The sequence below is a fragment of the Ipomoea nil genome, unplaced genomic scaffold (genome assembly GCF_001879475.1).
Source record: "Ipomoea nil cultivar Tokyo-kokei standard unplaced genomic scaffold, Asagao_1.1 scaffold0415, whole genome shotgun sequence".
NCBI classification, from domain to species: domain Eukaryota; kingdom Viridiplantae; phylum Streptophyta; class Magnoliopsida; order Solanales; family Convolvulaceae; genus Ipomoea; species Ipomoea nil.
Genome location: NW_017616843.1, coordinates 2,771,773 through 2,788,004, shown reverse-complemented (window position 1 = coordinate 2,788,004; position 16,232 = coordinate 2,771,773). Strand labels below are relative to the sequence as shown.

At 33.1% G+C, this 16,232-nt stretch overlaps 3 protein-coding genes across 5 annotated transcripts; all 3 read right to left on the bottom strand.

The window, feature by feature from the left end:
• Positions 1-221: 221 nt before the first annotated feature.
• LOC109172299 (receptor kinase-like protein Xa21) lies at positions 222-4,638 on the bottom strand. Of its 3 annotated transcripts, XM_019321473.1 has the most exons (9): positions 3,075-4,637; positions 2,519-2,947; positions 1,860-2,183; positions 1,728-1,800; positions 1,587-1,643; positions 1,329-1,394; positions 1,145-1,201; positions 810-1,056; positions 222-630 (listed from the first exon to the last, which is right to left on the bottom strand). In XM_019321473.1, exons 1-2 carry the CDS (start codon positions 4,555-4,557, stop codon positions 2,595-2,597), a joined length of 1,836 nt encoding a protein of 611 aa, XP_019177018.1. In that variant the 5' UTR covers positions 4,558-4,637; the 3' UTR covers positions 222-630; positions 810-1,056; positions 1,145-1,201; positions 1,329-1,394; positions 1,587-1,643; positions 1,728-1,800; positions 1,860-2,183; positions 2,519-2,594. The 3 variants fall into 3 exon arrangements, with proteins under 3 accessions (XP_019177018.1, XP_019177019.1, XP_019177020.1); XM_019321474.1 differs by lacking the exons at positions 222-630; positions 810-1,056; positions 1,145-1,201; ... (1 more) ...; positions 1,587-1,643; positions 1,728-1,800 and adding an exon at positions 2,336-2,416 and having other exon boundaries at positions 2,104-2,183; XM_019321475.1 differs by lacking the exons at positions 222-630; positions 810-1,056; positions 1,145-1,201; ... (2 more) ...; positions 1,728-1,800; positions 1,860-2,183 and adding an exon at positions 2,413-2,491 and having other exon boundaries at positions 2,526-2,947; positions 3,075-4,638.
• On the bottom strand, positions 790-2,126 carry LOC109172212 (4-diphosphocytidyl-2-C-methyl-D-erythritol kinase-like). Its single transcript, XM_019321359.1, has 4 exons — positions 2,009-2,126; positions 1,324-1,394; positions 1,145-1,201; positions 790-1,056 (listed from the first exon to the last, which is right to left on the bottom strand). Exons 1-4 carry the CDS (start codon positions 2,124-2,126, stop codon positions 790-792), a joined length of 513 nt encoding a protein of 170 aa, XP_019176904.1.
• On the bottom strand, positions 4,614-9,373 carry LOC109172211 (probable LRR receptor-like serine/threonine-protein kinase At3g47570). The gene is made up of 4 exons (XM_019321358.1): positions 8,292-9,373; positions 5,494-5,565; positions 4,663-5,066; positions 4,614-4,628 (listed from the first exon to the last, which is right to left on the bottom strand). Exons 1-4 carry the CDS (start codon positions 9,289-9,291, stop codon positions 4,614-4,616), a joined length of 1,491 nt encoding a protein of 496 aa, XP_019176903.1. The 5' UTR covers positions 9,292-9,373.
• Positions 9,374-16,232: the final 6,859 nt, after the last annotated feature.

Sequence of the window (16,232 nt, the reverse complement as noted above, 5' to 3'; positions counted from 1 at the left end):
GAACGATCCTGCTGAACAACTTCTCCCTTACAAACTCTGAATGCTATTGGCTCTATTAAAATGTATTATCTGCCTCCACTGAGGCTCGAACTCACAACCTTTTAAATAGAAATTCAATCTTGATACCATTAGACTACATAATCTTGGTAACAAACTCTGTATACAGATTCAATTTAAAAAGAAAATCAATTGTAATAAATATTTGTCAAATAATATTCAAGTACAAAAATCTACATATTATTTGAATTACACACATAACTAAGAAGTACTTTTATAGTTTTACATAAAAAATCCATACTTATATCTTTGTATCTATTGACATGAATGGATCAAGTTTATTAATACGAGTGTATATTTACTTCTTCACATGTACTATGACAACTACAAAATTTGTATCTGTAGACATGAATGTAACAAAACTCTCAAACTCTCAACAAAGCATTGAACGGGGAGATGTTTTTCAAGATTGCAGGCCACAAATTAACTATAGAGTTGAGGTTGATGCTACTTATGTTAAGCCCATTGAGACAGAAACCATTTTCTGGACCAAATTGTGATCCAAGCAACTCCTGGATATATAAATGCTCTTCCAACTCCTGAAGTTCCTATTAGAATTGTAGGTTGTAATGCCTGAAACGAGAGAAAACACAACATAAGTGGCTTTGAGTTGACAAGTTAATTTTTTTTTTTCGAACTACGACAATGACACACAATGTAGTTCCAGCCTTCAGTGGTTCAAACAAAATGTGATTTATACAATTGCATAATGCTAACATTGTAAAAATTCATTTAAAGATGAACAAGCTCACCTCCAGCGCCTAAGAACAAGAAATTTTGGTCAATTAACGCTCTGCCAAGTACTTTAAAAGCTGAAATGATGAGCTCAGCCAAGACAACAGATGTTATTCCCTGTGATATAATTTGAAGCATAGCATTACAATCAAGTACTTTAATGTCACATAAATTATGCAAACAAATATGGATATAGGCTGTTGCAGCATTGCTGCTCCCACCACCAAGACCAGCCCCAGTAGGTACCTTCTTATCAAGATGAATCTGCCGATTTAACATCTCAAAATCAGAAAAAATAAAATAAAAAATTGGAAACATTGTTATATTGTCAGTACACTTTCAAATTTTTTACCCAAAAGTGCTTGTCTGTTCCAGTCTTTTTCCTGTAAAGATTAAGTGCCTTTATTATCTGCAAAAGGAAGTGGTAATAATCAATATGCATGTGATAACATAATATAATGATTATCTTTAGAGACCAACAGTAACACATAAATAATTCCTGTACCAAATTTCTTTCATCAAGAGGAACACCATACCAGGAGCATTAGTTGATAAAGAGTCCTTCGACTTTGATGGTGATAGAGAGAACTTTATTTTATCTCCTGAAAGGACAAAAGGGCTTATCATGATTCATAATACCATTATTGCATAACCAAAAGAGCAATATATTACCAAACAAAGACAATATTAATACCATTATTGCATAACCAAAAGAGCAATATATTACCAAAACAAAGACAATATAATTATTCCCTAATCTCATTATCTTCTGAAAGAGAGTAAGAGATGCTTACATGAAACAGAGATGCCAAACAAGTTTCATGTCCCTTTGCACTTCTTTGTCTTCAAACCTATTTAAGATCTCCATTATAGTTAGCTTGAAAACACACACACAAAACACATATTGGAGGAAACTTAAGAGAGAAATTCATTACTTTCTTCCAATAAGCCTCTTTACATATAAAAAAAATGGTCCTCTGATCTCAGGGTTGATTCTTGGCTGCATGCCTCACCGATTAGTCTCTCATTGTCAGTGAAGTAAAGCCATGATGGTGTGATACGATTACCTTGCTCATTGGCTATGATCTCGATCTACACGCTCATCCTTTGCGGTTGAAAAGGCAAATAACAGGCCCCATATATATAGTCTTTCTAAACAAATCATTGTTCAACTCCTCAAAACCAGCCCGAGTAAGTGATTCTGAGAAATCATTACCATCAAAAAGAGATTCAACCTCTACACCAACTTGATGCTGACTGCTCAGAGCCCTCTTTGCCCACTCACATTCCCTCCTGAACTTCCCAAGAACCCTGTTAGTTATCCTTATTACCATGCTTCTTCTTCATTAATTTAATGAAATACTCCATCATTCTCTCATCAAAATCTTCATCTACAACAACAAATTAAAAGGTAAATTAAATGTTTGAGTGAGGCCAAGAAGAATCATTTATCTTATTTAAACCAAAATTAGTCAAATGCTACACCACCAAACATGAACAAACAAGTCCCAAACACCACATACATAACTACAAAGGCCCTTACCTCAAAGCTGAGTATCTCCATGGGCAATGGCAATGATGCCAGCATCCTTAGTAGCTTGCCTCTGAGCATCATTCAACTATGCTGCACCCAAATTCAAAGGAGAGGGCAATCAAATTGAATGTCAATATCAGAAAGACCAATTAATTAAATTAAAATCTCAACCATACCATTACTCAATTTTACCTGGAACGGTGACAACTGCATCCTTGATTGTCTTTTATTCAAAGGTAAGTTTTTCAGCTGTTTCCTTCCAATTTTATCAGCTCCCAACACTTCTTAGAAATTGAAGTTTGATTTTATTCAGTCTTACAACAACATCTTCTGCGTTTAATCGCTTTTCAGGGGATTCATCTGCACAATGCAATGCCAATTCTAATACGGAGGATATACACTGCAATTTCGCATTGAAGTCTTCATCATATGCCCTTATTAAGTTGGGATCTACAACTTGAAGTACATGATGAGGTAAAGAATCACTTATCCAACTTTTCAAGCTCATTTCTTCACCAAATGTTTCATCTGTGGGCCTTCTTGCTGAAAATGTTTCCATTAACACAATTCCAAAACTATAAATGTCACATTGTGTTGATATCATTCCTGTGGATCCATACTCTGCGATTATCAAAACTACCATCAATCAATCATATGATTTGGAACGGAAAATGGAAGTCTAGCTAGTCCATGATTATTTTAAAATATTTTAGGAATAAATTGAATGAAAGTATAAAATCGCATTTACCTGGTGCCATATAGCCCAGTGTTGCTAGAGTTTTGGTATGCTTGAAGCTCTCCTCCTTAGTTAGTAACTTTGTCACACTAAAATCACATACATGGGCTACCATTTCTTCATCTAATAGCACATTTGCAGGCTTTAAATCACAATGAACCACTGGCATTGTGTAGCCATTATGAAGATAGTCCAAACCACATGCAACATCAATCATTATCTTCAACCTCTGAACCATATCCAAGAAGTTTCTTTGTGAATGTAGCCACTGGTCAAGGCTTCCATTTGGCATGTACTCAAGGACCAAGGCCTTAAAGTCTTCGGCAAAACATCCAGTAATCACCTTAGTGAGATTTCGATGGCATAAATTCTTTAGCACTTCAATCTCAACATTAAAACTCTCAAGTGCATCTTCTAATTGATTAAATACCTTCACTGCTATAAGCATCCCGTCATCCAAAGTCCCTTTATACACAGAGCCAAAGCTCCCTGAACCAACGAGATTGTTTTGGCTAAAGCAAGAAGTAGCCCTTGAAAGCTCATCATAAGAAATCCTTAATTTATCCCATGGAAAGCCAATATCCGTCATACTTGGTACTCGAAATTTCCTTTGTCGCTTTGTAAGGACAAATGCAATAATTACAAAAGTAATTATCAATGAAGCTCCAAGAGATGCAAGAGCAATAAGAAGTCTTCTTTTAATCCTCGAATGGTGGGTAGAATGGCACGGTGGTACGTGAAACCTAGGATTTCCACACAATTCCTTGTTAAACGTGAATGAAGCACTTGAGAAGTTTTTGAAACAACCAGCTGATGGAATTTCACCACTCAATTCATTAAATGAGACATTGAAGTATTTGAGGTATGCAAGTCTTTCCAAAGATACCGGAATTGAACCAGAGAGTTTGTTTAGAGATAAATCTAAGAATTCCAAGGAAACAATTTGACTTATTTGCTTTGGAATAGATCCTTCTAGTTTATTCCGTTCAAGAGAAAGAGAAACCAAATTTTGCAATTGTCCAATAGTGACAGGGATATTTCCCAAGATTTGATTGTGGGATATGTCTAGGAGTGAAAGTGCCTTCAAACCTTCAACATCATTGGGTATAAACCCATCTAAGAAATTTGAACTCAAATCAAGCTCTAATAAGTCTTTGAGATAGCACAAAGTTGAAGGTATTCTAGAAGTCAAACAATTTGAATCTAGATATATTTTTCTGAGGGAAGTGCTATTACCAAAGCATTTCAGCAAACTGCCAGACAGCTGATTGTTGCTCAAAAATAATTCATACAGATAGTGAAGATCACAAAGGCTATCAGGAATGGGACCACTCAATCTGTTATTACTGAGATCCAATACTTGGAGCATACTAACCCTACCTAGCATTGGTGGAATAAACCCGACCAAGTTATTACTACCCAGAGCCAAGCTAATCAAGCTGCTTAAGTTTCGTAGTTGATTTGGTATGATTTGCTTTAACCCACAACTCGGCATAGACAGATATTGAAGGGAAGAAGAAAGATTCCCAATTGATGACGGAATGATAGCATTTAGAGGGTTATAATCTAAGTATACCACCTCCAAGTAAATGCAATTTACCAAAGAGCTGATAATACTTAACTCTTGAGATGCAATATCATTTGTGAGCATGTTTTCATCCAGAGATAGTTCGTTTAGGAGCCTTAGATTACCAAGAGATGTAGGGATTGTGCCGCTGAAATGATTGCTGCCAAGATCTATCCTAATAAGCTTTGAACAATTTGAGATAGAGTCTGGTATCACTCCAGAGAGCGTATTGTTTTCAAGATAGAGTTCATATAAGTTCAATAGAGCATGCCCCATGCTTGAAGGAAGTGTGCCCACAAGGTTATTGAACGAAAATGAAATTGTTTTTAAAGAAGAAATGTTGAAGATTTCCTTGGGTATGGACCCACTTAAGTTAGCGATTTCTAAAGTTAGTTCCTCCAACATATGAAGTTTACCCAACTCTTTTGGTATTACACCTGCCAGCCAGCCAAAATATTTATTTTCTCATGAACTCATCAATGCAACAAGTGTATGTGCAACATACGGGGTAAATAAGTTGTGCATGCAAAATTGACGTAATATATAGATATTATTATCATATATTACATTTTAATTTTCATATATTTTTATTTAAAATAATTTGAACTATCTAGAGTCACAAGTTCATACTCCCTCTGCTCCATTTTATGTGTCTGGTTCGGTTAACGAGACTTGACTGAAGTTATTTTTAATCTAATTTTTCATAATACTAAATTTAATATTAGTATACAAAATTTATATATTTAGAAACTACACTAAACGTACTATTAAACACACAAAAAAAAATTAAAAAACAAGTCTTATATAAATAAACGAATAAATGTGTCTGGGTTTATATATTTAGCAGTATAGCATTAAATGTACCTCCAAAGTTGCAATGTCCAATGTATAGGGTTTGAAGCATGCTTAAATTCCCAAGTTCCTTTGGCATAGGTCCTGGGAGAAGAAAAACAACGCTTCGTAGTGAGGACAAATTAATCCGCCCCTGGTCAAAGCTAATGCGTCTTGTTTATGGGTGTTGCTATTTGCACCACCCTTTAACTAAAATGGGGTATAAAGTACATTGAAAATATTAAAAGGTGATAATTTATAATAAATACATAGGTGGTGCAAATAGCCTAATGGATGGTCAAAATGTTATTTGCACCACCTTAGTAAAACTGCATTTATTAGATTTAAGTATTAATTAATTAATTCAAAATTTAATTCATTAAAATTTTAAAAAAAAAAAAAAAAAAAAAAAAAAAAAAAAAAAAAAAAAAAAAGAGGAAACCATCGCCTTCTTACCGGAGAAGGCAACTGGGTTGCCTTCTCACCGAAGAAGGCGACCCAGGTAGCCTTCTACCTGGGTTGCCTTCTCCGCTGAGAAGGCAGCCAACCCACTGGACTGCCTTCTCACCGGAGAAGGCAACCCAGGTTGAAGGGTACCTAGGTCGCTTCTCTGGTGAGAAGGCAACCCTTTTTTTTTTTTAAATTAATAATTTGATTACAAAAAAATATATAAAATAAATATTAGTCTTTGACCACATTAAATGATGGTGGTGCAAATAGTAATTTTTAATGAGCACCACCTATAAAATGGTTTGACCTATTAAATAGGTGATGTAAATAGTAAAAGAGGTGGTGTGAATAGAATTTCCCCTTCTTTATTTATGCATACTTCTTAAGTGATTGTTATGAAGATTTAAGCTTTGGGAAGTTGCATTGTGAAATTCTTTTGGTGCACCGCATGCCCACTAAAATTGTTGTAAGATATAGATATATATTGTTTGAAGTAATAAATATTTATACAAATTTGATAGACTTTCAACACTAAATTTAATTTGTTCCTAGGTATATTAAAATTTTGGAGTATAGGGAGATGATTTCCAAAATGAAGAAGAAGTTCACCAAATAAATTATTGACTAAAACAGATCAGATAGATGTTCCATATTAGCTGCTTATCGTTAACATATTATGTGAATGCAGTTAACATAATATGTGTCTGTAGTTCACATATTATGTCTCTTTAGTACACATATTATGTGTATTCAATTTATTTACACGAACATAATTTATTAACTGAAGACACATAATATATTAACTACATACACATAATTTTTTGAATAGGATCAAAGTCTACAATGCAAGGTGGATTCTTGTTCATAGTATAACAATTATGTGACGTTTGGTTGGAAGGAAGGAATTAGGGGGGAAATGAATTGTAATTCGGTGGGAAAAGAATAAGGTGGCCGGGAATAAAGTAAGAATTCAAATTACAGTATTTGGTATGTATGTGGGAATAAAATAGGAATACAAATTACATTGTTTGGTATGAAGAAATAAGGCAGGAAATAAGTGATATAATGACTGAAATGACGCTATGTAATAATAATAATAATAATAATAATAATAATAATAATAATAATAATAATAATAATAATAATAATAATAATAATAATAATAATAATAATCCTATTTTTTTAAAAAAAAAATAACCTATGTAATAATAATAATAATAATAATATTATTATTATTATTATTATTATTATTATTATTATTATATTATTATTATATTATTATTGTTATTATTATTATTATTATTATTATTATTATTATTATTATTATTATTATTATTATTATTATTATATTATTATTATTATTATTATTATTATTATTATTATTATTAAGACTTGGGTAGTTTAATCTGGTTTTCAAGTGAAGATGAGAAAGCTAAGGGTCATGTGCGTATGAAGCAAAGCAAACTAGTATGAGGTAGTTATGGGTGGTGATGACTGAAATGCACTAGGGTGGGCTGACTAGTGCACATTAGACCAGGGTATTTTAGAAGGGCAAAATTGTTTTCATACTATTCTTTTTTCTCCCATTGACCACCGAATTGTAATTCTTTGGGGAGGTTTGAATTTTAATTCAGCATTTGGAGGGAATTGTAATTTGGTGGAATTGTAATTCCATTCAACCAAACAGCGTAATTGTGTCTTTCACTGAATTACAATTTAACTACAGCTAAATTACTTCCAACCAAACAGACACTTATGGCCTGTTTGGTTGGGCGTAATTTGGCTGTAGTTGAATTACAATTCAGTGGAAGCCACAATTACGCCGTTTGGTTGGAGGGAATTGCAATTCCACAGAATTGCAATTCCCTTCTTTTGCTGAATTGCATGCAATTCATGGGCACCCCCCTATGAATTGCAATTCGGTGGTTGTGGGAAAAGGAAAAAGGGATGAAATAACAAAAGTACCCTTAATTATTACTACTATTATTATTACACAGGGACATTTTAGTCTTTATATCACTTCTTTCATTCCCTACCTAATAATTCTATTCATCCCTACCAAACAATGTAATTTGAATTCCTACTTTATTCCCTCCTTATTCTTTTCCCACCGAATTGCAATTCCTTTCCACCCTAATTCCTTACTCCCAACCAAACGCCCTGTTATTGTTTATTCAATAATTCTTTGTCAGTCATAAGTCTTGTACTCTTGATCCATTAATTAATCTCCTAGCCCATGACTGACCCGATCTGACCCGACCCCTTTCAATTTCTTCTCTCGAAGTTGAAGGGAAACAAACGAAGTACAAGGAACAGGAAGAAAAAGAATGGAATGGAACATTTAAATTTCATATTACCTATGAAGTAGTCATTACACATACCTCTTAACGGATTTCTACCAAGGGATAACTCCTCAAGCTTTGTTAAGTTTCCAAATTCTTCTGGTATATGCCCACTAAAATTATTGTAAGATAGAGCCATAGTTTGAAGCAATGAGCATTCAGATAAACTTAATGGGATTTGACCACTAAATTTGTTATAACGCATATTAAATGTTTGGAGTTTAGGAAGATGATTTCCAAGATCAAGGGGAAGTTTACCAAATAAGTTATTAGTTGAAAGAGATATAGTTTCTAATTTGGACAAATTTAAAATACCCAAAGGAAAAGATCCAATAAGATGATTAAGGCTAAAATCTAACCACGTCAGTTGGGGAAGATTGCCAATTTCTCTAGGAACACTCCCTTCAAGAGAATTAACTCCTAAATGTAAGACCTCAAGTTTTGAAAGATTAAAAAGGGATGTGGGAAAAAAACCTCTAATGTTATTATTCCCCAAATGCAAAAATCTAAGGTTTGGTAAGAGACCAAACCAAGATGGAATATTCCCACTAAAGTTATTGATGCTACACTGAAGAATTTTGAGGCGTCGCAATTGAGAAAGCTCTCGAGGAAAGGAATTATGAAAATTGTTTTGACTCAAGTTAAGTAAAACAAGAAAAGAAAGGTTTCCCAAGTCTGGAGTTAATTCTCCAACAAGACCCATGTTGAAAAGATCCAAAGCAGACACTCTATTGTGACGAGAATTGCAAGTGACTCCAATCCAGTTACACGGAGTTATGCTGTTAACCGACCAATTGTCAGCTAAAATGCTATGAGGATCAAAAGAAATTTTAGATTTGAGAGAAAGAAGGGCATGTTTGTCGGTGGTAATGTTGGTATGGGCATTAATGGTTAAGCAAAGCATTAGAGAGTGCAAGAAGAAGATGGATAAGCACAAATAATGGCGAGTGATCTCCATGGAATCACACAATCTATTATGTAAGCAAGTTTTCAGCTTTGATAAATATGATATAGTAACTGAGTGCTTTTTTATAGCCATTCTGGCCTGGTGGAGGGAAATTTCTCAAACCCAATATTGCAGTTGACTGATGAGATCTGTCTCCTCAATTCAGAACCACTAAATTTTTATCCTTGAATGATGAAAAAAAAAAAAAAATGGAAATCCATGACGACGAAGGACGGGGTAGGGGGTGGCCAATTATTCGGGAATTTGGCCGAAAATTTAACGGTAAGATTTAATATGATACAAATTACAAAATTTCTTGTGGTCAAACGGCATAACTATAACACCCCCAAATAGGAAGTCATATGTTTGAACCCTGATATAAAAAATATATTTTTAAAAACTCTAATTAAAATATTTTAAATGACATTCATATTAGTAATTATTTTCAAATTATTTTTAATTGTACAATTAAAGTAAGTCATTATCGCACTTTATAAAATCATTACTACAAATTCATTAAGTTATTATTATAGATTCATTATTGCAGGTTCATTAAGTTGATATTACAAGTTCATTAAATTATTATTGTGGATTCATTATTGTAAGTTCATTAAGTCACTACTATAATTTTATTAAATCATTATTGAATTTTTATTATGTTATTACAATATTTAATTAAGCCAGCACTATAAATTCATCATCACATAATTATTGAAGCAATATGTTAAAATAATATATCAATATATGTATGTGTTATTTAAAAGATTTTAATGAAATGTTTTAAACAATAATTTATATACATTAATTTTATTTTTTTTAAGCAAACCATTTTATCAAACCAATTATGATAGTTGACTGATGAGTGATGAGAAAGATGTTTTTTCTTAACTCACGACTACTCACTTATTATGTTTGGGAAAATAGAAATTCAAGAAGAAGACCAATACCAAACTCTATAGTTGTTCCCAATAGTTTTGAATTTTCTATAATTTTATTCAATCTTGTGTTAGTACATATTATATTTATTTATTAATAAATACTCTTGATAATTAATGCTTTGAATAATAACACTTGATTTTCTTTGTAAGGATAAAATATCTAACATAATTCATATGTACGTAACTTCACCAATCGTGCGCACCCAAAAAAAAAAAAAAAAAAAAAAAAAAAATCTTCACCAATCGTTTAAATTTTTAATTGAAATAAATACAAGTCTTTCATTTTTTTCAAAAAAAAAAAAAAAAAAAAAAAAAAGACAAGTCTTTCATTAGTCCAAAATTGTTATGAATTTAATATGTATTTTGGAATACTTAAATATAACCCGTAAAACACTCCAAATTCATTCAACTTTCTTGTGGAAAACAGAAGAGGTGAGGTATGTGGATGCATTTTCTATTATTATAAGGAAAATTTTAGTGTGACAAATTTTATTAAAGGTTATATAATTAGCTTGGTTGACGTGAGTGGTCGTGCACTCTTGTTCTTGTAATCTTAGGTGCCTCTTACAGTTAAAGCCTACTCAGAACATTTCGTAATTTAGATTTAAAGTGCCTCTTATAGTTAAGGCATACTCAAAAGATCTCATGGTCTGATAAAATAAATAAATTATTAAAGGCTATATTTAAGTCTACTACATGTTAAATCTTGACTGTGTCAGTGAGGAGTTATGTGGCGTAGGGGAAGGGGCGTGAACGGGGTCAATTGACCCCTTCCCCTACTCCCAATCTCCTATCCCTATCCCATCCCTATCCCTACTTCTTGAATTTTTTAAAAGATTCTTTTGTCTTTTATTTTTTTGATTTTGGCATTATTAAAGTTTATATTAGAAATTATTTTTAATTATGTAGATTTTATTATTACCTATAATTTTGATATGCTTTGTAGATTTTATATTTCAAAATTTGTATTTCATTTAAATCTCTTTATACAAAATAGAATTTTATAATATGTATTCTTTTCAATTTTTAAAGTTGAATTTTAAAAATTAAATTTTATATTTTATATTTTATATTATATATATTTCCTGTTTGGAACATTAAATTTTAAATATTGTGCTTTATATTTTACATTTTCTATTTGTATTATTTTTTATTATCATTGTCAATTTTCAAATTAGAGGACTAATTGTTTGAGAAGGGACCGTCTCTTTTAAGAGGATTCGCAGCATGTCAAGCAAATTAAACCATTTAGATATGAAGTTTGGTAGTTATTACATAGGAAGGGTTTACTCCGTGAACATTATTAGATAATATCTGCGAGTTTCTCTTGGTAGAAAAAATAGATTAAAGATGTCTTGGAATGAGTGATTGAGTACGCAGAGCATGATTCTTGTACTTGAAAAATAATTTGTTTTTTGTCAATATCATATTGGTCAAACCATGCACAATCTCAAATAGTAGTGGTGTGTTTCTCTCATTACAAAAAAAAAAAAAAAAAAAAAAAAAAAGGAGGGGGGCGGGGGGTGTGTGTGTTCAAAGATTGAACATTAATTAAAATAATTAATCATGACAATCATGACAAGTAGTTAAAAATAGAACAAAAAATTGGAGTCAGCATAAAATTGATCATGTGGAGATTTATTTTAGAGTAAAGAGATTAAAACGCGTGACGTTATAGTTTAGTTAAAAAAAAATTCAAAGCTAGAGTACTTTAAAAACTTAATTATTTATCAAAATTTGATAATTTTAATCTTATTCGAGTCTTAATAAACTTCAAAATTGAACGAATAAACTTCAAAATTGAATTACTTGACAACTTCAAGTCTTCAATAGACAGATGCCTAATACTACAACCATAAATACGCTAAAAATATATTGGACTTAATATGCATTTTTTAATCCGAAAACACAAATTACATTTTTCCCTCTATAACTCTATTCCTGATCCTCGTTAGTCCAAAAATGTTTTGTATTAATATGTTTTTTTGGAATACTTAAATATCACCCGTAAAACACTCCAAATTCGTTCAAATTTCTTGTGGAAATCTGAAGTGGCGATGTGGACGTATTTTCTAAATTTATCATAAGAAAAACTTTCATGTTTAAAAATTTTATTAGACTCAAAAAGGACAAACTTTGGAATTTATTTAATTAAAGGTTATATTTGGGGTCGTTATATCGTGGACCGCGGTGCATGTCAAAATGACGCTGTTTCTTTAAGTAAAGAAACAGCGCGCCGTTAATGTTAACGGAGTACGCATTTTTTTGTATGTTAATTACCAACTGCCACTACAGTATATCTAAACCGACACTGCCTCACGTATTATTTTTATATTATCAAATGAAACTGCAGTTATTTCAAAATGATACTGTAGTTATGGTGAAATGAAACTGCAATGTATATAAAATGAAACTGAATAACATTTCACATATTTGAGTGTATATTGTACAATGAAGTTGTAATTATATCAAAATGATCATGTAGTTGTGTTTTAATAAAACTATAGTATATATAAAATAAAATTAAATAACATTTTCACATATTTGAGTATATAAATATCGAATGAAACTGTAGTTATATCGAAATGAAAATGTAGTTATGTTGAAATGAAATTGTAGTTATGTTGAACTGAAACTGTAGTGTATACAAAATGAAACTAAATAGCAGAGTTACTTTTTGCGGAATGGTGCGGAACGACGGGAAACTGATGCCGTTTCTTTTCATTAAACAAAACGACATCGTTTGATGCGCAGTGCATAATCGATTATGCACTGCGGTGCACGATATAATTTGCCCTATATTTGATTCTACTATGTCAGTTAATGTTAACGTGGTTTAGGGGGGTCAACATGGTCAAATGGGCAATTTATACCGTGTACTACGGCACACATAGCAATGTGCACCCAAGCACAAAACGCGCGCTTTTCAATTGCTGACGTCACTCCGTCTGTCCAAACGGTCCAAAAACCCCATTATGTGTATTTAGTTAAAAAATTTTGTGTATTGTGTTATGAGTTTTTGTGTATTCAGTTAAGAGTTTCTGTATATTCAGTTAAGAGTTCATGTGTATTCAGTTAATAGTTTCTGTATATTCAGTTAAGAGTTCATGTGTATTCAGTTAATAGTTTCTGTGTATTTAGGTAAGAGTTTTTGTATATTCAGTTAAAAATTTCTGTGTATTATGTATCATGTTAGATTATGTGTATTCAGTTATGAGTTTCTGTGTTAGATTATGTGTATTCAGTTATGAGTTTCTGTGTATTCTGTTATGAGTTTATGTGTATTATGTATTTATGTTATGAGTTTTTGTGTATTATGTTAAGAGTTTATATGTATTATGTTAGATTATGTGTATTCTGTTATGCGTTTATGTGTATTCTGTTATCAGTTTATATGTGTATTTGAAACGAAAGATTTTTTTTTAGACAATGCACCAAAACAACGTCCTTTTGTGATGCGTCCTTTTGTGATGCGCGGGACGCACATTGCTATGTGCTCCTGGTGCACGGTATAACGATTGGGTCAAATGACCCCTTCCCTTACTCCTAATCTCCCATCCCCAATTCCTACTCTTACTTCTTTGAAAGTTTTTTGTTAATATTTTTTCATTATTTGAATTTTTATTTATTTTTAGAATTTGATATTATTAAATTTTATATTAGAAGTTATTTTTAAATATGTGACTGTTAAAATTTTTATATTAAATATTTTTAATTATCAAATTGTTAAAATAAACTTTGATTTTGATTTTTTATTTTTTATTTATTTTAGTTGGTGTAGAGGTATTAAAAGTTAATATCTAATATTTTCGTGGCCTGAAAAAGACTAAGCTCATCTCCCCTTAGTATTCAAGCAATAGATTTCGATGTTCGCTCAAGCCATTTAAGTCGTCCCATGTCATGGTTAAATGTTTAATTTGCAAGCTTATCAACTACTCAACTCTATTATGCTCTCTTTTTGTGTGCGTGGCATATTTTTACCTACCAGGTCGTGTCATCCACTTTTTGTACTCGTCTATGAGATCCATGACTAGCCCGTGCAATGAAGAAATAATATTCAGTGTTTCAATAATGAACGAGAAGAATTGTACAGTCTTATATAATAAAGCTCAGCACCACAATAGGTGGAGCAGATAGAGATAAGCTAAAGACTCTAACTGAAGTATAACAAACTAATATAATTTAGCTGGTCCAATATTCCCCTCAAGCTGGCAAGGGACAAGGAACGACGCCAAGCTTGTGACAAAGATCGGTTAAGCGAACAGCGGAAAGCGGCTTGGTGAAGATGTCGGCCAACTAGTCATGAGTGGAGACAAAGTTGACTTTTAGACTCCAGTCGTGACTTTGTCTCGGACAAAGTGGTAGTCCTACATGTTTTGTTCTGGCGTGGAAGACAGGATTGGAACACAAGTACGTGGCACCTAGATTGTCACACCATAACACCGGGACAGTCGTTTGTAGCAAGCCAAGCTCACGGAGCAGGGACTAGATCCACGTGACCTCTGCTGCGACATCTGCTAGAGTTTTGCACTCGGCTTCTGTGGAGGAACGAGCCACGGTGCGTTGCTTCCTAGAGACATAGGACAAAAGATTAGGGCCTAAAAAACCGCATAGCCACCTGTTGACTTCCTATCAATGGAGCAACTAGCCTAGTCGGAGTCGAAGAAAGGCATGAAGCACTGGAGTGGCGGACGGAGTAATGCGGAGGCCAATGTCAATGTCTAACACGACTTTGATGTACCTGAGGACGCGTTTTAGTGCTGCCCAGTGACTCTGCTTTGGGGTATGCATGAACTGATAGAGCCTGTTGACAGAGTAGGCCAGGCTAAGTCCGGCCGCGTGATCAAGAGGTACATTAACCATCCAACAAGTTGGCGATAGGGAGTTGGATCGTCTAGCACATCTGAGTCATGGAGCAACCTGTGTGGTCACAGAAATACGTGTCGCTAATGGCTTGCACGAGTCCATACCCGCTTTACGAAGCGGCTCAGTCATGTACATTTTTGTCGCTAATGGCTTTACGAAGCGGCTCAGTCATGTACATTTTTGTCGCTAATGGCTTGATATACACGTAATGGTGTGCCTGTTGTAGCATGGTGGTTGTCCGGCAATCGAAGTGTGCGACAACCTGGGTTGGCTTGATATACACGTAATGGTGTGCCTGTTGTAGCATGGTGGTTGTCCGGCAATCGAAGTGTGCGACAACCTGGGTTGACCGATTGGAGGAGTTGGTGGGAGTGGTGGTGTTGCCTGCGGCGGGGGAGGGGGGTTAGTTTCATTCTCATTGGCCATAGGATCAATGGTAGGGTGATACCAAATGAAGAAATAATATTCAATGTTTCAGTAATGAACAAGAAGAATTGTACAGTCTTATATAATAAAGCCCAGCACCACAATAGGTGGAGCAGATAGAGATAAGCTAAAGACTCTAACTGAAGTATAACAAACTAATATAATTAAGTTGGTCCAATACGTGCATCTTCTTCCATTAATGGCTTACTTGTCAAAACATATGGTCAATTTCAATTTTTCTTATCTTACTAGCTTGCTTCCAAATATATGAATTTTAGTTAGGTTATTGTTATTTATTACAGTACCTTATTAGAGATTATATATATATATATATATATATATATATATATATATATATATATATATATACTTGCTTCCAAAATATAAACATCTTGATTCTGACTTATATAGGTTGTAAAAAAATTAAAAATATGATGTTAGATTGTTACTTTGTTAGAAAAAATGATTTTAGGTGTTAGAAAACTATGCTTCTATATATTTTCTTTTTTCTTGTTCTTTTTTTAATCAAGAAAGTAGAGTAACCTAAAAGCATGTAGTTAATAATGTGGTGGCTCTACCCCCCATTACCCCACACTTGTCGTCCCAAACCGTAGTACAGGTGTTCATAGAGGGATCCTCCAAGATTCCAAGCCTATCTCGTGAGTGAGTGATTATTATATTTCCTATAAACAGGGGCGGATCTATATAACCCTTGTAAGTGTATATATATATATTAGCAGTCTCTGTCTCTTGCGAGTTGCCTCAACGCAAGGGATCCTCTTATAGAGCGGGGAATTGAAATCC